The following is a 21983-nucleotide window of genomic DNA, read 5'->3' on the forward strand; positions in this document are numbered from 1 at the left end:
GCCACTTAGGCTGCTGCACCCAGCGCTGTGCAATTATGTTCCTGATTCTGTTATGGTCTGGATTGACCAGTCCCCTGAAGTAGAAGTGCTGAATGTACCGTCTGCCGTGTCTTCTGTTCCCTGCAAACATGGATGGGTTTCTTCCCTGCTGCGGGGGCTCCTCCTCCAACACTCAACTCCACCTCAGCACTCAGGAGTCCAGAGCCAGCCCTGGCCCATGTGCAGCCCACACCAGAATCTGGAACACAGGGCTCCAGGGGGATCCCTGGTGGTGTGGGATCTCCAGGCTTGTATTGAGAAGAGATGTCTACATGGCTGGCCTTCAGGCCACAGCCCAGTTCTTTTCGAGCAGTTGGGGATAATGTGTGTGTGGGGTCCCTCAGCTGGACACTGCAGCCTCTCCAAACTTGCGAGTTTTGAACTTTCTGAGCACACATTCTACCTTGGAGCTACAGCCCCAGCCCGGTACTGTATTAGGAAACTGGAGGGCTGAGACGCAGCTGAGGGGTAGAGCACTGGGCTGGCATGTACAAGGCTCCAGACCCTATCCCCAGCACAGGAGGGAAGGAAGGCAGGAGGGAGGGGAGGAGACAGGGAGAGAAGGAAGGAAGCTTGGAAGCTTCAGGAGCAGTGTCCGGAGGTGAAGGAGAAGCCCAAAAAGCAAGTTTAGGAAGAAAGTTGTTGAGGGCAGATTGGTGGGTATAGGACAGGTTAATGGACATTTGTTCTGGGGATAACTGGGAGCTCCAATAAGACCCCCAGGTTGGCTCACAGCTGGCCACACAGCCAGGGCACACCAGAGCCTCAGAGCCATTGTGCCTAACCACTGGAGGGACAGATCATGTGACCCAAGCCAGGCATGTTGGCCACACCTGTAATCCTGTAATCCCAGCAACTCTGGAGGCTGAGGTCAGGGCTAGGGATGTAGCTCAGGGATAGCATGCTTTTCAGTCCCTAGTAACCAACAGAGGAATATCCTGTCTAGTTCTGGAAGGGTCAGGAAATTGAGGGGTTGTGTGCTGTGCCAGTTCTCTCCTGGGCCCCCTTCACAGTGCTGATCTTCTGACCCAAGAGGGGCCAGGAAGAGGCGCAGTCCCAAATTTCAATGTTGGCCTAACAGGGTTTGGTAGGGGATTGCACCCATCTCCAGGTTGGGCAGCACCCGAGCTTCCACAGTTGGGGTGGTCTGTGGGGGCAATCTACTGAGAAAGGGTTTGTTCTCTGAAAATGGCAGGCAAGCAGTGTACCCTTCCTCTTCCTGCCTTCAATCCAAATATGTGATATCTGGAGCCACAGCAGTGATCCTGCATCCAGGAGCCAGGGAACTCTGAAATGGATGGTCAGCACTCTAGCATTAAAGCAGAGAGAAGGGCCCTGGGCTCGAGAGACCGGCTCAGCTGCAGGCCTGCTTCCTGAGGCCCTGAGCCCACAGCACCTCACGGTGCACTTGGGCTTAAGCAGTGCTATAGCTGAGCACTCTTCTAGAGTTGCTCACATCTCTGAACAGCCACGAAGGCCTAGCTGCCAAGCAGGCCTGGCTCCTCTTTGGACCACTTGGTCTCAGCAGGAGGACCTGTGTGATGGGCAGGATGGCTGACCAGCTCTGGCCTTTCTCACCAAGCTAGACAAGGTGGGCACCCAGGAGCAAACCTCCCTGTCACCTTCCAGACAGGGACTTCAGAGGAGGCTGACATTGCCAAGATGTGGCCAACGCCCTTCTTGAGAAGCTGTGCTTGGGCATGAGGGTCAGGTAGTGGACCCACTTTCCCCGTGTGGGGCAGGCCTGCTGTGCACTGCCCTCCTGTGGGCACTGGGATACTCCGTGAGGGCCAAGTATGTCCATCTGGGGCAAGACTGGGAGCTGCACTGGGCGCCAGGACATCCAGGTCAGGGTACACTCAGCCTTAGCACCATCTGGCTTCATCAGGGCACAGACAGCCCAAGGCCGCTCTCTCCATGTTCCCTGCTGTCACAAGCCAAAAGGTGACTGTCTCCAGATCAGCTGTACTGGGCTCCTTCCCACGAAGCCTGCAGCAGGAGTGTCCAGTGAGGTCCAAGACAGGGAGTGCTGAGGCAGGGTTGTCTGGTTTCTTAAGCCCGCCAGCTGGGTCTTGTGAGAGGAAGGATGTGGTCACCTCTGCCAAAGGCTACCCCAGTCTCATGCCTTTGAAGTCTTAGGCTTGGCAGAGGAGGGATGGGGAGAAACACATCCCTCTCAAAGGCCTTGTTCATGGAAGTGGAAATCCACATCCCTGTTAAGGGGCCCTGAAGCAGGGGGCGGGGTGGGCTGCCTGCTGCTGCCCCGAGGTACACAGTGGTCTGCAGCTGCTGCTGCCTGGGCTGCATGTGGCTTTGGGCCAGTGCTGCAGCACAGCCCTCATGCTGGGACCCGCTCCCCTGGGCCATTCTCCATGAGGGGCAGAGGTCATGGAGGCAAAGAGCTGAGCTCAGGGTGTGGCAGTATGTGGGCCCCGTCCTCCATGCGGGCTCTCCGTGAAGGCTTGTGGGACTGGTGAGCTGCCAGAAAGAAGCAGTCCACCAACATGGAAAATGGCCAGATCCACTAAGGATGGACACTTTGTGGCACCAACATTGCCCCTTGTTCCCCAGGGGATGTGCGCCAAGCCTCCAACACCACCTTGGTCCGCCCTGTAGCTGGAAGCTGTTCAAATGCAAGCATGATCTGCTCACATAATGGACACCACACTAAGTGGGAGGATTTTAATTACCTGCAATAAAAAGGATGAATCTCAGAGTGATTCAAAATACCAACCAGAAGGTTCCATTTATATGACATTCCAAGAAAGGCAAAATTCACCTGTGGTGTTGAGGTCAGGACAGTGGCTTGCAAGAGCAGGCAGGAAGGGACCTGAGGCTACTCTGGCGTGGGCTACTCTTCAATCTGTGGGTCTGGGTGCTGCTTCCTGGCTGTCCTCAGGCTGGGGAAGCCATCATTCTGATGTTTGTCATCTGTGGGTTCCATCTGTGTTGTACTTAGTGCTCCACAGTGAACACGAGGAGTTGGTGAGTTGCAGGGTAGGGATGTAAGGAGTGTCCAACCAGTGTTAGTGGGCGCTATCCTGTGCTTTCACACACCAGTGTACGGGCATGGTGTGGCCCGAGGTGTCTGGCAGTGGGATAGATGAAGGAGTGAGAGAATGGATTCTCACACGTACTGCAGAAACCAATGCTTTCAAAACACCTCAGGGTTGCTAGGTGCAGTGGTCACACCTATCATCTCAGTGAGTCCATGAGGCTGAGGCCAAGGCAGGAGGATCACAGCTTCAAGGCCAGCCAAGACCCTGCTTTAAAATAAAATTAAAAGGGCTGGGGGTATGGTCCAGTGGTAGAGGGCCTCTGGGTTCATTTCCTCTGCCAATAAGTAAACACACAATAAATTTTTTTAAAAAAGGTGTAGGGATATAGTTCAGTGTCAGAGCACTCCTGGATTCAATCCCTAGTACCACAAAATAGAGTCTAAATAATTTTTTTAATGGGCTGGGGATATGGCTTATTGGTAGAGGGCTTACCTAGCATGTGCGAGACCCTGGGTACAGTCTCCAGTAATGCAAGACACAAACACATCTTGCCCGAGAAAGTGCAGGGGCACTAGCAGATACCCAAATGGGAGCTGGACTGCCTTCCCCACCCAGGCAAGGGCTGTAAATGGTTCTCAAGGTGCCATCACTGGCTGTGGCCCACTAAGGCCAGAGACAAGAGTGCCCTGATGTGGACCCCAGCTCCAGGTCCTGTAGGCCCACAGCAGAAATGGGGGTGCCACCAGGGAGGGGTAGGCAGCTGCAGCTGGTGCCCCAGTGAGTGAGCAAGTCTGCATGGTGACAGGCTGCTGGTAGACCTCAGCCGGATGCATCTGGCTAGCCGCCAGGAAAACAGCCCCCCCACAGCCCCAGCAGTGCTACAGTTGGGGGCTGTGGCCGCTCTGGCATGGCAAGGTGCTCCTGTGGTGTATGTCTAGCGCTGAGCCTCTGCTGAGGCTGTGGCTCCTGCCTTGCCAACTGTTTCTTGAGATTTTAATCATTTTAGAAGTTCTCAGGATGGCAGGTGTGGCTCTGGTAGACCACTAGCCTTGGGCTCCACTCTCAGCAAAAATTCAAAAAGAAAGATGGGGCTGGGGTGGTGGCTCAGTGGTAGAGTGGCTGCATAGCATGTGTGAGACCCTGGGTTCCACCCTCAGCACCACATAAAAATAAATACATAAAATAAAAGTATAAAAAATTTAAAAATGCCCCAGAGGCGACGCGCCTCCTGCCTGGCAGGGTGGGCTGGCAGCTGCTCCCACCATGAAGCAGAGCCCAGTAGCACCGGGGAACACAGGGAAGCCGCGATGAGGCTGCAGGAGAATCAGAAGTTTCTCAGAAGGGGGCGCAGTGGCAGGTCCTCAGAGGCAGGACTGATGAAGCAGGGGCAGGAGCACGGGTTAGGTCAGCATGGCTTTGACCCCGCGCTGTGCCCAGGGGTCCTTGGGCTCTGGCGCCTGCTGGGTGCCGCTGACACCCCTGGCGGCCGGTCCCGGGGTGCTCACGCAGCTCAGTCGCACCTCCATCATGTGCCACCCTCTGGAGGAGGGGCTCCGTGGACAACTTTAAAGAAAGGCTCCATTCTTCCTGGGACCTCAGCCTACCCCTGGCCCAGGGAGGCAGGAGGCCAGGAAGAGTTATCAGAGGTAGGTGACCTAGAGGCTCCAGGAGCAGATGAGGTCCCCACCACAGCAGCCTCCAGAGAAGAGGTTGGCAGTGCAGTGGATGACCAGCTTCATTGGCACTGTGAACTGAGATTCCGATTCCCTGAGCAGAAGGTCCACACCACAGAACTCAGGGTCCCAGCCAGGAAGTCTCTGGACTCTACTGGGGCCATGCCGAGGCCAAACTTTGTCCAGCCAGGGAGAGGGTGAGTGCAAGTGTGAGAGCGGGATGGAACAGGACAGGTGTGAATGACGCCCGATGCACCATGAGCTGAGCTGGTGCCTGGAGCCTGACACAGCTGGAGTCTGGGACCCTCCATCCACCCCTCTTGCTCTGAAGACAGGACTATGCCTGTACAGAGGAGGCTCCTGGGCTTTCTCAACTCCACCCCTACGGCCACCCCTCAGCTCAGGCTGGCCACCAACCAGATGGGCCCCCAGTGCCTGCTGGTGTCCATTCCTGACGGGCTCTTCCTTGGCCTGGGGCTGGTGAGCTTGGTGGAGAACATGCTGGTGGTGGTGGCCATCGCCAAGAACCACAACCTGCACTCTCCCATGTACTGCTTCATCTGCTGCCTGGCCCTGTCTGACCTGCTGGTGAGCACCAGCAATGTGCTGGAGACTGCCATCTTCCTGCTGCTGGAGGTGGGTGCCCTGGCAACGCCAGCCGCTGTGGTGCAGCAGCTGGACAATGTCATGGACGTGCTCACCTGTGGCTCCATGGTGTCCAGCCTCTGCTTTCTGGGTGCCATTGCTGTGGACCCCTACATCTCCATCTTCTACGCACTACGTTATCACAGCATTGTGACACTGCCCCGAGCACGAGGGGCCATCGTGGCAATCTGGGAGGCCAGCATCCTCTCCAGCATCCTCTTCATCACCTACTACAACCACGCAGCTGTCCTGCTTTGTCTCGTCACCTTCTTTCTGGCTATGCTGGCACTCATGGCAGCTCTCTACATCCACATGCTTGCCCGGGAGTGCCAGCATGCCCAGGGCATTGCCCAGCTCCACAAGATGCAGCAACCAGTGCACCAGGGCTTCTGCCTGAAGGGCGCTGTGACCCTCACTACCCTCCTGGGTGTTTTCTTCCTGTGCTGGGGTCCTTTTTCCTGCACCTCACCCTCATCATTCTCTGCCCCCAGCACCCTGCCTACAGCTGTGTCCTCAAGAACTTCAACCTGTTCCTGGCCCTCATTATATGCAACTCCATTGTGGACCCTCTCATCTATGCCTTCCGCAGCTGGGAGCTCCACCTGACACTCAAGGAGGTGCTGCTGTGCTTCTGGTGAGCAGGGAGAGTGGCTGCTGGAATCAAGGCCAGGATGCTGGGCAGAGTAAGACAAAGGTATCCAGTGGCCCGAGACTGTGTGGCCTTGGTTAGGCCCTACCCTTCTTGGTCCCATTTGCCAAAGGACAGACTAGATGATCTCTAAAGGTGTGGAAGCACAGATCCGGGGACAGAGAGAGGGGTAAGTGTGACCTCCAGAAACCAACCCTCAAAAGAAGTTGTGGGAAATGGAGGAAGTTAGGGAGGGGAGGGGCTTGGTTACTGGGCAGCAGGGGCAGATCCTAGGATCCTAAAGAGACATTCTCTCTTAAGGAGTTCTGCTTCTGCCTGTGACTAGGCCATGCCCACCATCACTTGGTTTTTACTGCCAGCTCTTGGGGCTTGTGCCCTCAGCAGCTGGGACAGGAAGATCAATAGGAGCCATGGAAAAGGGACCCTGCTCCTGTTCAGGGCCTCAGGAGAAAGGACCTTGTGTCCAGAAAGATCCAGCCACAGCTGTGTGGCAGGCTGCTTTCAGAAGTGAGCTAGGGGACTGGATTTGCAGAATGGGCCTATTTCACAGGGGTGTCCACCAGAGTGGGGCTGAGAATCCATTCCAGTTTGCAGGCTCAGTGGAAACCTGAGAGTTGGGAATCCAGCACCACACTCACCCCAGGCATGGGGATCCAGCAAAGGCACGCTCTGGCTGTAGAAGAGGCTGCCCGTCTGAATCAGTGGCCAGTGCCTGGGAGTGCAGGGCCAGGAAACAGTTGGTAATAATGCTGTGCCCAGGTGCAGCCTCACCACCATCTCCTCTGAGAATGGGGTGAGGTTGTCTGGGGACTCAGGATGTCCAAAACCGAGTCCAAGGCAGTGGGCATCTTGGGGTGAACTATTCTGCTTGGTTTTAGAGAGTTGTGGACCCTTGTGTCCCTCTTCTGAAGCAACCTGGGCTTCTCACTAAGCCCACCTAATTTTCCTGCACAGACACTGGACATCAGCAGACCTCCTCCTTGGGGTAGGCTTGGTGGGAGCTATCATGTCCTGTTAACCTTCTCCCAGACAGGTCTAGTAAGCAGCCCCCACCTTGCTGTCAGCTGCAGCCCAGACTGCTGGTTCCAGGCAAGGCCAGTCTCTGCTGGGAGACAGAACAGTGAGTCAGCCTTCAGCCTGGCACCAGAGCCCTCTGGGGACAGAGGGGGAGCTGGCTTGGTCTGATGCCATCTGGCAGAGAGGGACTCCAGGCCTATGGATGGTTCCAAGCTTCTTCCCTTGCACAGACAAGGAGGCACAGCCAAATACTCACCAGAACTCCTTGAATGGGGACAGCTGGAAACCAACCACGGAAAGCCACATCACGGACAAACTGTGGGGGAGGGGCATCTCTTGAGAACAAAAGACCCATTTCTATGCTTGCCAAACCAGGGAGCTTCTCCCGAGAGAGGAGAGAGACGCAACTACAACACACAGCACTCCTGCACAGAATGGAGGGCACAGGCGCCTGCAGCTTGTTCTCAGCTGCTGGCTTTGAAGTGAATGATGCTTGAGGGTCTACACACTGTGGTGCTGCCTGAGACGCTTCTTAAGGGATTTCTGTCATCAAAATTCCATGAGGACCTCATTATAAGGTGTCATTGGAATATCTAACCCTAGATGAATATTAAACAATGCAGTATGTATGAATAGAATGATGCAGGGCAGATACATCCTCTCCTTCCTCTTCTGACAGTCTCCTTAAGTAGGTGGTTCCAGATGGCTCCAGGTCCCCTCCTTACCCTCACTTATACCAAGAGTTCAAGGATACAGGTGACATCAGGAAATGAGTCAGAAACTGCTGTCCTCTGTCTTTTGCCCTGGTAGGTCCAGTGCCTGGCTTATTTACTTTTAGGACAATTCCTGAGGCGGATATTCATGGAGCAAGGGCTGCCTGCCAGGCGCTGGGAATGACCAGGAGTGCAACGCCTCCTCATGGCAACCCTCGGGGAGGAAGGGCAGGTGGCACCTTCCATTGCCAGGTCAGGGACTCTCTGAGCTGCATACATAACCTGCTGCCCTTCTGTTCCCATAGTCTCCTAACTCGGATGTTTCTGGGTCCTGTCTGAAGCTCGCTTTCTTGCAGGTGGCCTGCTTAGTGGGTTCCTGCCTCGCCCACCCCTACGAACCTGGCAGAGACCAGAATACCTTGTCTGCCACAAGATAGGGATCCAGGAAGATGGGGGTTTGTTCCTAAGCAGATGAGAAGAAAGACCCTACTCACAAAGCCTCAGGGTGGGGCTGCAGCAGTGGTGGAACCCAACAGGGCAGCTGCCTCAGGGAGGGATGTCCAAGGGCCCAGGGGAGCTCTATTGTCCTCCCTGGAGTCCCCACTCGCCCAACCGGACCCTCTGGGAGGCAGTCCCTCCATTCGGAGGCGCCAGGCCCGGCCTAGTCCCGGCGGCGGGAGTAGGCGCCGCATTGCGCGGGCGGAGCCGGAATGTGCGGTGCTGATGCTGCAGAGCCGGTGCCGCATTGTGCGGCGGCGCCCTGGGATTGGCTGCGCCCGCTGATGTCAGGCCTGCGGGGGCGGGGCCCGCTCTATAAGAGCTGGTGGCGGTGGGCCGCCGACACTCTGCAGCCCGCCCGCCCGACTGTCCGTTTGCGCTCGCCACCGCCCGGCCAGACGCAGCCAGCATGAGGGAGCAACCAGATGGGGGCCAAGGTGAGGCCACGCGTCCGCCAGGCGTGGTGCACCGCGGGCTGCACCCCGCGCCGCTCCCAGTCCGGGACAATGGGATGAGCGCGGTACCCCGCAGGGCGGCAGGGGCGTCGAAATACTCGTCCTGTGATTCCCACCCGCGCCTTTCCTCTGCCCCTGCCCAGGTGACCTCGGACTGTTGGCGGGCAGCCCACGTCAGCTGCTAAACCTCAGCTCCATCTATACCTTCTCCCTCCCCAGCGCGGCCTCAGCAGGTCTACTGTGGGACTGTCTGGGCGTGGCCCTCTTTGGGGCCGCACCTTAGCCTTGAGTGAGATGGATAGGGTGAGCAGCTTTGGGTGGGGCTCTCCCCCAAAGCTATGATGATTCCCTCTGCCCAAACCTCCACTGAAAGAACGGGATGTCCTCCAAGGGACAGAGCCGCCCTCCTGTACCCAGCCCTGTTCTGAAAACCCTAGCTTCCTAGCCCCACCCTATTCCTTTGTTGGAAGAATTGGGCCTGGACTAGGGTGACCTTGGTCCAGAACTGGACTCTTCCCTCAACCCTGCTCTTTGTGGACAAAGGCGGGATACCTCCCTGGACCTGGCCCACCCAGGGTCTATACTCCTGTAGCTTGGACACTGGAACAAAGGGTAGCTGCAGGTGAGGGGGCTGCAGCCTCCCTCTGCATTTCTCCTTGTTAGTTCATCTCACAGATGTCAAGGCTGAGGCAGGGAAAGGTTTGGTGTGTGCCTCTGCAGGGAACTTCAGGTGTCCTCATCCCCACCCGGCCTGTGAGATAGCCATTCCTGTCCCCAAGTCCTGGAAGGCTGTCCCCTGCCCAAGGTCACACAGCAGGTTTAAGGCAGCTGGCTGACCCCTTAGCTCTGTCCCTTGCAGAGCTGGGGCTTGGGCTTGGTGGGTGGAAGGGTCTACCCTTAGAACAACAGTGTGGAGGGAGGTGGCTTTGTCAGGACCTAAGCCAGGGACCCAGCTCAAGGTCGCTGTGGAGCTAGTTCCCAAGAGGGCCTTGGGGGAGATAGTTCCTGGAGGGGAAGGGGTCGGACAAGAACTTCCCCTGGAGGCTGTTGCCATGGTAACCAGGCAGGAACAGAAAGCTAATTACCATGGGCTGGGACAGCCATGTGGCTGACATGTAAATTGCAAGTTTGGCTCTAGGGTGGAGATGCCTCTGAAGGGGGTGGGGCAGCACGGGGAGATCCTCTAATCACCAGAAGAGACATCTGTGTCCCTCTAGGAGGGATACTGGGGGAGGCGAGGCTTGAGGGCTAGGGTTCTCAGATCTAATCAGGACTCCTCCTCGTGCAGTCAGTGACAGCTGCCCTGACTTGATGGGAGGAGCTGAGCACTCCTTACTGTGGTCACAGGGACCTGGTGACCCTGCTGCTATTGCTAGGCCTGGCCCAGCACTTCTATCCCACAGGCACACATTAGACAAAAGCTCAGTCAAGTCTACACCCACTTCCTTATGCAGCCTACAGAGTGCTGGACAGTGTCTTCAGACACTGGACTATGGAATATTAGGTTTGCTTCCTATTTTTATTCCTTTTGAGATGTTTTTACTAATTTATGTTTGTCTAAAAACAATTTCCCCTTCTGGGCATGGTGGTGCATGCCTGTGATCCCAGCAGCAGCTGAGAAGACTGAGGCAGGAGGATCACAAGTTCAAAGCCAGCCTCAGCAATTTAGTGAGGTCCTAAGCAATTTAGCAAGATCCTGTCTCAGAATTTAAAAAATTTAAAAAGAGCTGGGGTTGTGGCTCAGTGATTAAGCGCCCCTGGGTTCAATCCCTGGTACCAAAACAAAAACAATGAGAAAAAATATTTCTGGCTGGGTGTGGTAGCGCAGCCTCTAACCTCAACTATTCCATAATTCCCAGTTGCGGCAGAAGGATCCCACCTTTGAGACCAGTTTGAGCAATTAAGTGAGACTCTGTCTCAATAAAATAAAAAGGGCTGGGGATGTAGGTCAGAGGTAGAGCACTTGCCTGGTGTATGGAAGGCCCTGGGTTCAATCCTCAGTAGTTAAAAGGGGGTGGGGGTAAGCAAACAGAGGCAAATTTTCAGAGGAGGGGGTATACTACTTTGTTTTTCCTTTCTCCCCTTTGTGGTGATCAGTGATTGGTGTGAAGCAACTTAGCACTTCTCTCCTGCAGCCCCCCAACCCTGCTCTCAGGGGTCCTAAGCTGGAGGTCCCTGGGCAGGGCCCTGTGTGAAGGATTCATCTGCTCAGCATCTACCCCAGACCACAGGAAATTTCTTGTCTATTGTTGCTGGTCCCTGGTACAGCGGGAGATAGCTCCCTGCCATGGGCCGCGGTGGGGATCAGGAGCTTTGCCCACTAGCTGCAGGTGGGCCAGGGGCTGCTTTCCTCCTCCCGGGTCCCTGGGTGGGCCACGCTCAACACAAAGGGCCGCGGACTCCAGGAGGTGCCTGGCTGGGGTGGGTGAGCGGAGGAGGGAAGGGTCAGTGGCAGCAGAGCCTTAGTAATTTGTGGGAATCAGCACCGTAGTTGTGGCTTTGTTTCTGTCATCTTGAAGGCTGTGGCGAGATGGGCATCACCCGCCCCGGAGGATGAGAACACCACAGCTCCGGGAAGCTGAGTCACTTGTCTGGGATCACGCCATGGGCTGGGCCAGGCAGGGATTTTAAATCCAGGTCTTGCAGAAGTGGCGTGGTCACGGCATAGTGTGCGGGGACTCACCCTACCCCCGCCCCCCACCCCGCAACCACCAGCAGACGAGACAGGGCTCCCCCTGGTTCCCTAGGCTGGGTCCAGGCCCCAACCCCACTCTCCTCCCGTCTATGGCCGGGCAGCCCTGGACCCAGCCTGGAGTCCTCTTTGTCTGCGCCCCACAGAACGCCTGAGGCCTGGGCGACGCCCCTCCATCCGCTACTGGGCGGGGCATCAGGGCGGGGCCTGCCCTGTAAGCCAATGGGAGGGGGCTTTCCCCCTTGCCCTCTGGGCTCCCTTTCCCTGGTTCGGCCTGCAGCTTACAACCTGGGGTCGCAAAGCGAGGCTGGGCCCAGAACCCAGGATCCATGCTGCATCTGGCAGTTTCTTTTCTGTGATGATGCTACTTAATTTTCAAAGTTATATTGCTCTGATTATTAAACATGTTACATAATGTACTTTACCCATAAAACTTTATTTTAGATTTTTAATCTGAGTGGTAAACTCAGGGGAGCTGTACCACTGAGCTGCATCCCAGCAGTTTTTTCTTTGATTTTTTTACTTTGAGTCATGTCAATTTTATGAATTGCGAGTCTGACCTCAGAGTTGCTCTCATCCTGCCTCAGCATCCCAAGTCCCTAGGATTACAGGTATATGCCACTGTGCCCAGCAATTTTTTATTAACAACAACAAAAAAATGCAATGGTTAATATATTCTTCCTGTGATAAGTTGAAACCCTGCAGAGTCCGGTGGCTTAGATCTGTAGTCCCAGCTGCTGGTAAAGGCTGGGGAATAAAGAAGATCACTTTAACCCAGGAGTTCAAGGCCAGCCTGGGCAACATGTTGAGGCTCTGCCAAAAAGAAAAAAGCACTGCAGATGAGGAAACATTTTTCCCTTCTTGGTCCTACTCTCCAAGCCCAGACACAATTTTCTGTTCTTCCATTCCATTTTATTTAAGTTACCTGCACATATGGTTTTAAATAGCACTGAAGACCTTGTGACCAATGAAGCCCACATCCATGGAAGGCTTTCTTGTCAAGGCTGAGCCAGTCGCTTGTGGGTATCGTTGTCTGTCTAGGTTGAGGCTTCTCACTGGACATGTGGCTACCACTGACTGAGTTGCGTGCACTGTCACACACACACACACACACACACTGTTGAGCTCCTCTCACAGTGGCCCTGTAGCCAGAGGCTGGGGCCCTCCAGACTAATGGATCAAGGGCCCTGGCTCTGGACTGTCAGCAACCAAACATTTCTTTAAGACAGCCTCCAGGGTCAGAGAAGAACACCTCTAAATGCCTCCAACCCATCTGTGTTTTTATTTTTATAATTAAAAATCAACACACACTTATTGCTAAGAGAACAATAAAACTTAGTAAAGGCAAAAGTACACAAGAGAGAAAGAAATCCAGTCTCCTCCTTGCTGAGAAGTGACCCCTGAAAACAGTCTCTTGGGATAAGCTTCCAGGAAACATTTTTCCTGATTTTTATTAGTAAATGCTTTCTTCATACTCTTTGGACTTTTTAAAATTTTATTTTTAACGAATCTTACTTTAAAAGCCAATGTGTTCACGTGACAATTCCAACAGTACCAAAGAAGAATAGTCTGTGAAAAGCAGTCTCTCTCCCAGCCCAGGACCCCAGGCACCACTCTCTGTGTCTCTCTCAGAGACATCCAAATATAGATAAGCACATGCAAACTGTTCTCTTCCACCAGCACATGACTCCTATGTAGAGGCCCTTTGTTCCCAAGGCTTCACACCAGTAACTCATCTGGAAGTCACTGCAGCCCCCAGGAGCAGAGCGGAGGCGATGGGAGGGGCCTCACAATCCTACATTCTTGGAGTCTTACACATGTGACTTAGGAGGCAGATGCTGTGCCCCAAGGAAGTGTCTTCTTCTGATGCTCCCTCATCCAGGGTGTGTGCCAGCATGTGGGCTAACAGTTCTGCATGGTACTAACCATCTGCCATGAACTGTTAATTTTCTTTGCATAGATTAGCTCACTGTATTCCTATAGATTTGTTATCAAGCTCACTGTACAGACTGCACCAGGGCACAGAGAATCCTGGTGACCTGCCTGAGGTCACACAGCTGGGAAGAAGTGGGGCCAAGCTGTGAGTCCTCAATCACGGTGCTACTGCACATGCCCTGTGCTACCTACCCTGCTCCGCTGCAGGTGTGGGACCAGAGTTTGAGAAGCATTGTGTGTTCCTGCCCAAGGTGGGTGCAGCAGGTGGTAGGGCATGAGCCTTAGCATTGTCAGGTTCCATGTGGATGGCAAGGTGAGGGTGGCCTGAGGGAAGTTATTCCCACATGGGACCCCAGTAGCCCAGCTGCAGACTCAGTTGGGAGTGCTTGCTCACACTGGCTCCCAGGGTCCCTGTGGGTCTGCTTGGCTAAGACAGTGTTTTGGTCAGTTTTTGCTGCTGTGAGTAAAAAACCTGAAAAGAACAATTAGAAGAGGAAAAGTTTATTTGAGGCTCACCGTTTCAGAGGTCTCAGTGCATAGAAGGCTGGCTCCATTCCTCAGGGCTCAAGTGAGGTTGAACATTATGGTGGAAGAGTATGGCAGAGGGAAACAGCTCACATGATGATCAGAAACCAGAGAGAGATTCCACAGCCAGATGCAAAATATATATCCCAAAGGCATGCCCCCAGGGACCCAACCTCCTCCAGCTAACCCTAGGGGCCTTTGGTTAATCCTATCAGGGGATCAAGTCTCTAATTGGGTTAAGGCTATAACCCAGTTATTTTTCCTTTTTTTTTTTTTAAAAAAAAAAAGAGAGACTGAGAGAGGAGAGAGAGAGAGAGAGAGAGAGAGAGAGAGAGAGAGAGAATTTTTAATATTTATTTTTTAGTTCTCGGCAGACACAACATCTTTGTTGGTATGTGGTGCTGAGGATCGAACCCGGGCCGCACAAATGCCAGGCGAGTGTGCTACCGCTTGAGCCACATCCCCAGCCAGTTATTTTTCCTTTAAGCCTTCTTGCATTGTCTCACATGTGAGCTTTTAGGGGACACCTCACAATCAAACCATGACAGGCAGGGCTGAGCCCCAGCACTGAACACTGCTTACTCTGATGCCAAGGGCCACACGTAGTGGCTAAAGGATGTGACAGATCTGGGCCTGCTTTCCCTTGTCTAGAAAGAAGGAATAATATAGCCCAGGAAGTGTTATCTCCTTGCCCATGAGTGCAAAGCTGGGTCTGGGAACCTGGTTTATGTGGGCTGAGCCCTGGTCTACCCCTGGGCCCCCTGGGCAGCCTGGTCATGCAGGCAGTGGGTTGTCTGACAGGTGAGAGCACAAGGTTTTCCTACTCATAGGCTGTGAGTTATAAGGCCCCAGGAGGATGGGTCCTAGCCTTGGATGTGGCTGCTCGCTGACTCTTCTGTGCCTCCCTTGCAGTTCTGGGAAGTCATCAGTGATGAGCATGGCATCGACCCCAGTGGCAACTATGTGGGGGACTCGGACCTGCAACTGGAACGCATCAGCATCTACTATAATGAGGCCTCCTGTTAGCACCTGCCTTTGGGAACCGGGTGCCTGGGTGAGCAGAGTCCTAACACCTCTGTCACCACTGGTTAGCCCAGAGGCTAGCAGGTGTCCTGGAGATGGGGAATTCATACTCACAGAATGAAAATGACAAGTCAGTTGACAGCCAGCACAAAGTGAGGTGCAGACCTCTGATGGCAAAGAGGGCAGGTGTACAGTCCAGAGGAGCGGGCTGGGGGAGGGCCCAGAGCCCACTCACTGGAGGGCTTGGTTGGGGGCTGTTTGGTAACCAGTGCAGAGTGATTTCCATAGCAAACTGGTGAAATATCAGCCTGCCCACAGGGATGCACAACTTGACTGCCATCTAAGGTATCAACCATTTTATACATGGCAGGATTTAGAAGGAAGTGAGGAGCCCTTGAGACCCACATTACTGAGCAGCCCCCCTCTCCCCTCAGCTCACAAGTATGTGCCTCGGGCCATTCTGGTGGATCTAGAGCCTGGAACCATGGACAGTGTCCAGTCTGGGGCCTTTGGGCACCTCTTCAAGCCTGATAACTTCATCTTTGGTAAGTTTCTCCTGCTACATATGCACTTAGGGCCCAGCAGCCTGGGCAGGTGAACCCACATTGCAGAGGGGGTGAGTCAGAAACCAGCAACAGCACGGCCATCCAGGAGCTGTTCAAGTGCATCTCGGAGCAGTTCACAGCCATGTTCCGGCGCAAGGCCTTCCTGCACTGGTACACGGGCGAGGGCATGGACGAGATGGAGTTCACCGAGGCAGAGAGCAACATGAACCACCTGGTATCCGAGTACCAGCAGTAACAGGACGCCACGGCCGAGGAGGAGGGCGAGATGTTTGCACCCTGGTCTCCAGAACCTGCTGCAGTACAGCTCTCTCATTGTGAACACTCAGCCTCAGGAGCTACTCAGAGCAGCAAAGACTGGACTCAGCACACACTGGGGCTTGGACTTGAGGTGGGCATAGTAAACATCTAAAGAGGTGGACTCAGCCCTGGCACTGGGTAAAGGGTTGGTCTGTGCCAATTCTAATCTGAGAGCTAGAATACCCACCCAGCAGCCAACCTGGAATCAACCATGGAGTTAACTCTTCAGACACACAGGTATCTTCTCTAACCTGAATTCCAGAGGATGGCCTGGATAGCCCTGGGGCTCAGGCAGAGCTTGATTCTAGATATAGCTCCTACACAGAGTTCCCCTAGTTCCTTGGTTAGAGGATCCTGGGAGAAGGTCCCCTAAGGCCCCAGTGCTGTATGTCTGCCAGCTGCAGGGCCAGCTTGGAGGGTAACAGGCAGGAGATGCCACCCTGTGCATCATGGCCTGAGGACTGCAGAGTCATAGGGTAGGAGTTGGAGACAGGACCTCTGCCAACTGTGCATAGCAGGTGAAATGTGGGGTCCAAGGAACTTGCTCTAACTCAAGTCCCATGATGTTTGAAGCACTTTTTATGATCAATAATGGAATCCTGTATGGGGTAGATGGATGAAAAACATGTGCCATGTGTAGAGCAGAAAATATTTTAGAGGCAAGAAAAATAGCTTCCTTTCCCTTCTGACACTGGGCATGGCCCTGGAGCACATGAGCCTAGCTGAAATGAGTCAGGCAGAGGGAGACATCACCACACCATCACTCAGGTGGGGAATCTACTGCATCAGGTCCTGGAAAGAGAGAGGACAGTGGCCCCTGGAGAAGGGAAGGTGCAGAGAGGGCTGGGGTGAGGGTGGGTGATGAGGGCCACATGCAAAGAAGGCCTTGTCCTGTGGATCTGCAGCTCACAGGGCACCTGTGGCCCACAGCCAGGCTGTGCTTCACAGTGACTGGGGCAGAGCATCTGGTGGGCTCCCCACACCAAGGATGGACAGCTGGGTGTGCACAGCCTGAGACCCATCATGGCGCCTGGCACCCCATGTCAGGGTGCTATCCTCTGCCTCACTAGAGCTAGGTTTCAGAGTAATTATGAAAATACAGCTAGAATCACAAGCTGTTTGTCTAATGGACAGAGATGCTCATATTCTTAGTAATGTTGGTGATTAAAACCATCACATGAGAAAGACAACATAGAAAACATGAAACCTTATTGAAGTCCTTCAAAACATATTTCAATGTAAAATCCCTAAATCTAATTTATATAACCAAGTGCAAATTTCATAACCAGAAAACCAGGCTTCAGCCATGAAATACAGAGACTCTGCAAGTCATAGGTGTCATGTTTAGAGCAAGGTATCCCAGTGCCCTCCAAGGCTCAGGAAGAGCTGAGTGAGGCCCTCAGAACAAGTCCTGAGCTTTCAAGGAGGCTAAGGAGACAGAAACTAAAACACAGGGAAAATAAACCTTTGGGGAAATGCCCTCTGAATGCCTAAAAAATATTATTTTTGTTCAGTAATGTGAAAATAATTGTAAAATGCATGATTATTACTTAGGTATGTGTAAGGCCATCAGAGATATACAATCATTGAAAATGATTGTATTTATAATTTGCATAAAGATAAATTAATAATAATTTGAGAAACTATTGCCATGTATACAAATTTCACATACACCAAATGCACAGAAAGCAATTTTTCCTCATAAAAAATTTGTTTATACATCTATGAATATGTCAAAAGCCACATGATTTTGTAAAATTATAATGCTTAAATAAAATGTTAAAAGACTTAAAACTTGGAAGTATTACTGATAGAAACAAAATATCATTAGTTGTTATAAAACATAATACTTTAACTTTACAAATTACTATTTTTGCACAGCCTGGGATCCATCATGGTGCCTGGCACCCCATGTCAGGGTACTGGCCTCTGCCTCACTAGGACTAGGTTTCACTGTAAGTACGAAAATACAGCTGGAATCACCACCAGTATCTGATGGAGAGAGATGCTGACATTCTTAGTGATGTTGAAAATCAAATAACATCACATGAGAAATACAATAACATGTTTACCTACTTTATATACAGAGATAAGAAAAATTGTGGTATATATGTGTAATAAGAATTGTAATGCAAAAAAACAAAGTACATGTATAAAAACATAAATTGGTGTGACATACTTTATATACAAATATATGAAAAATTGTGCTCTATATGTGTAATAAGAATAGTAATGCATTTCACTGTCATGTATTTTAAAAAACTAAAATCAATTAAAAAGACAACTACTTATAACACATCATATCTTATTCAAGTCCCTCAAAATATATTCCACTGTGAAATCCCTAAATCTAATTTACATGACCAGTGCAATTTTAATTACCAGGAAACCAGGCTTTAGCTATCAAATACAGACTTTTCATTTTAGGGAGTCATATTTATGTAACATGATCCCAGCATCTACCAGGGCTCAGGAAAAAGCTAAATAAATCCCCAGAGCAAGTCCTTAGGTTTTACTGTGACAAAGCAGACAGAAACTAAACCACTGTGGAAAGTAAACCTGAGAGAAAATGCCATTTGAATGCTGATAAAACATCTATATTGTTCACTTAAACACACACATAAAAATGTACAATGTACTATTATTACATACATATTTTTAAGGACATCAGAGACATACAGGAAAGGAAATCATTGCATTCTTAAATTTTATTTTAAAAGGAAAAAAAGTGTCTAGGTAAAAACAAAAGTCTTATGTGGTAAAATTGTAATACATCTAAGTAAGCAATAAGAGGATCTAATTAAGTAATAAATAAATGTAAATAAAGGGTAAATTTTTAAAAGTTTGTATGCAACTAAATTGGTTATATATAAATAATGCAAGCAGATAAAACTATTCAGGGTTTTCCCCTAAAGTCAAATATTAACATACTATATATAAACCAAAGTTTAATCTCTATGTTAAAATGACAAGGATTTCCTAAAATGTTAATTTATTCCTAATATTGTGTCTGTTAAGTTTTATTCTCTAGAGCAACTAGTCTTAAGGAAACTACAGTTTATACAACTCTGGTTAAACAATAACTCTTATTATAGAGTATTGTACTATATTATAAAGTGTAGATTTTTCTTTAAAAATATAAAAACATCAATGTAATTGTGATATTCTTCATTACATATTAAATGTGTTCATATTTTTCAGATATACAAGTCTTTAAAGTAAAAAGGTTTAAAAGAGCATTTCATAAAGCTTCTACTTTCCATACTAAACTTGTCTGTAATGGTAATTTGAGATTTATAAAGATAAGCAAATTTCATTGGGAATTTAATTATACACTGAGATAAAAATTTAAATGTATTTTTAAAAGATAACAAGAATCTGATCTGTCTAAAGTTTAATGTTATAAAACATTATGCCCCTTCTTCCCACAAAGCAAAATTTAAAAGTTCTCTTGGCCTTTCCTTGTTTCATTTTTTAGATGTGATGTCATATTGTGTTAGTAATATTCATATAGACTCAAGAAACAATATATAAACTTTATAAAATGATATCAAATAAAGAGATAAAAATCAGCTTCAGAACTAAAACACTTTACCTAAGATTTGTGAAGAGTCTCACCTGAGTGAAGTCTCTGCTTTCCATCTTACCACATGATAAAATGGCTCCAAATAGGCCAGACTTTAGCTCTTTTAATGTTATATTTGAAAGGCTGATTTTATTGTAAAGATTATTATAATCTCAAACTGGGGATATAATGTATAACTCAGCCAAGGTTCAAAATTATGTACAAACTAAATATGTTTTTATTCTTATTAATTTAACTTTTTATTTTTCTTATAAACTCTATAACTGTTGCCTGCTTTTAGAGGCACTGCTTCACATACACACAACCTAAGTTTATTGGAGACATTAAATCATCTTGTATAGACAGATAGTAATTAAAAGGGATAAAAATAATTGTGGAATTATAAACATTAAAGTTAAAACCAAGTACTCTTACTGTAAGACTAATAAGAGTGACTTGCTAGATATTTAAGGACAAGGCTTAAAGTTAAATCAAAGGGTTCAAAAACCCGATATTTGGCTCTTACTTCTAATATCACCCACATCCTACACAGGCGATGAAGTCAGGGTCACTCCACGTGAATTGGGTTGGCAACTAAAAGACCACACAAACACAGAAATGCATTTTGAGCAGGCCAGGGATGACTCTGAGACCTCAATTCCCATGCAGCAAGGCAAGTGGAGAAAGGGAGGCCAGAGGCAAGAGAGCGAGCACACCCTGAACCCTTGTCTTTATTTAGGGGAAAGACATTTAATAGAAAAGTCCAGCCACATAAGGAAAGGCATTATGTTAGATAAAAAATGGGAGTATAACCCGGTTCCATTGGGTGACACTCAATTTCAGAGCTGCACTTTCTAGCCCAGCAAAGGTGAGGTCCACCTGCCTCATACTGTATGCTAGGCCAGTTTCACACCCTCATTACTCAAGGATAAGAGGACATGCTCAGCTCCTCCTCAGGACAGCCACTGACATATCTCCCTTTTTGCTTTGGAAGACTAAATAAATGATGAGCTGTTATCTTAAGTTTCTGGATTCTTGTTCGAAGGCACAACATCCTATTGTCACAATATAAAAGAGAATTAATAGCAAAGATAACAGTTCAATAATATACCATGCAGAACTTTTCAATAGGTTTCCAGGATTAATGCCATTTAATTCTTGAAATATTTGATCAGCTAAAGATGTAGGGTAAAAAGATCAATTTTATTTATTTATATTTTTATATATCTTGAAATAAGATGATGTAACTCCAAAAGATCCAGGCTATTATTATTGTCCTGTTAAATACCTAATAGATGGTCTTTAATCTTTTCCTAGTTCCACTGGAGAACATATTCATACCAAGCATGACATTTGAGCCTTTCCTTGAACTTTAAAGTGGAGAGCTCATTGCCAATATTTATGACACTAACTTCTAAAGCATTTAGCTTAGTTTCAATGTTTTTCTCAATATTTATCTGATTATAGAGGGCCCTGATGTCACATTTCTCATGACTGAAACACTCCGGGTCACTCCAGGTGAACTGGGCTACAGGGAAATATTCACACAAGAGACAGTGATACCTTTTTTGAGGGGTCCTGTGATGGCTTCTCTGACCTTAGAAGTCCATGGAGAGAGAGAAAGAGAGAACATGCTTAATCCATTTGTTGAGAAGAAGCCATTCAAATGAGGCAAGAGGTCAGGTTTCAAGGTGTTGAATCTAGCTTTGTGATGTCAGCTGTCAGCTGGTTGACTGACATCTAGGAAGGCCACACCCAAAGACAGAGCAAGAGAAGGGGACACACAAAGGGAGTTTCCATGGAACATTCTATCCCAAACAGGGCAAAAGAGTAGGATTATACAAGAGTAGGTGAGTGTAACTCAACCCCATGTGTGACACACCTACACCTGAAGACATGACTTCTGCTTCCTGAACTGGGACAATGCCCAAGTCACAATGAAATGTAGTGATTGATCAGAGCCTCTTGCTTCAGGACTGGAAGATGGGGGTCATTCAGACCAGCTCCCCACACTCTGAAAGTGTTTTGAGCCAAATTATTAAGAAAATGTGCATGCTCAGTGTTCTGAGATATGGCCACTGAGGCTGTGACCAGAGAAGCAATGAATGAAACCAAAGCAGCCACCTAAATTATTATGAGACCAAGAGCTTGCTTAGGTCTGGTAAACTGGGCAGGCATTTGTAACATTGTAGCACCAGCATCAGCATACCATGGTTCTGAGATGTTAGCTGGAAATAGAACAAAAGAGGGCTGGTGAATTTCCAGTGTTTCTTTCCCTCTATTATATCTGGTGACACAATTAACAAAATTGCACTTTTTTACAAGCTACAAGATATTTATCAGTTTTTCTCTTAACTCTCACATTTCCAGTATTTAAAACTTAAAGAGATTGAACATAGGTCTGCTTGTACACCTTGTATACAGTAAAATACAAAAATTCTGAGGCAGCAATCAAACACCAAACATCTTTCTGGATGCCACCCTTGCTGGAGGTCAAGATATTATTTAAAAAGCCTCTAGGGATTATGGCACCCTTGTGTAATTGTCTTTCCTCAATTCTTAAGGACCAGTCTAAAATGCATCCACTATTTCTAGGCACTATATTGTACTGGCAAAGTGTTTGAACAATCCACCTACTTAGGAAAGATGTCAAATTCTATTGCAGAACAATTAGAACAGTGAGGTATTGGCA

General features: G+C 49.6%; 2 protein-coding genes across 2 annotated transcripts; both read left to right on the forward strand.

The window, feature by feature from the left end:
• The first annotated feature begins 5050 nt into the window (after positions 1–5050).
• Positions 5051–5994, forward strand: LOC144251657 (melanocyte-stimulating hormone receptor-like). The gene is given in 2 exon segments (XM_077794462.1): positions 5051–5807; positions 5810–5994. Coding segments are annotated over 2 exon segments (942 nt in total).
• Positions 5995–8658: 2664 nt separating this feature from the next.
• On the forward strand, positions 8659–15664 carry LOC144251649 (tubulin beta-4 chain-like). Its single transcript, XM_077794459.1, has 4 exons — positions 8659–8670; positions 14753–14861; positions 15298–15412; positions 15475–15664. Exons 1-4 carry the CDS (start codon positions 8659–8661, stop codon positions 15662–15664), a joined length of 426 nt encoding a protein of 141 aa, XP_077650585.1.
• The last annotated feature ends 6319 nt before the right edge of the window (positions 15665–21983 follow it).

The sequence above is a fragment of the Urocitellus parryii genome, unplaced genomic scaffold, assembly GCF_045843805.1.
Source record: "Urocitellus parryii isolate mUroPar1 unplaced genomic scaffold, mUroPar1.hap1 Scaffold_145, whole genome shotgun sequence".
NCBI classification, from domain to species: Eukaryota; Metazoa; Chordata; class Mammalia; order Rodentia; family Sciuridae; genus Urocitellus; species Urocitellus parryii.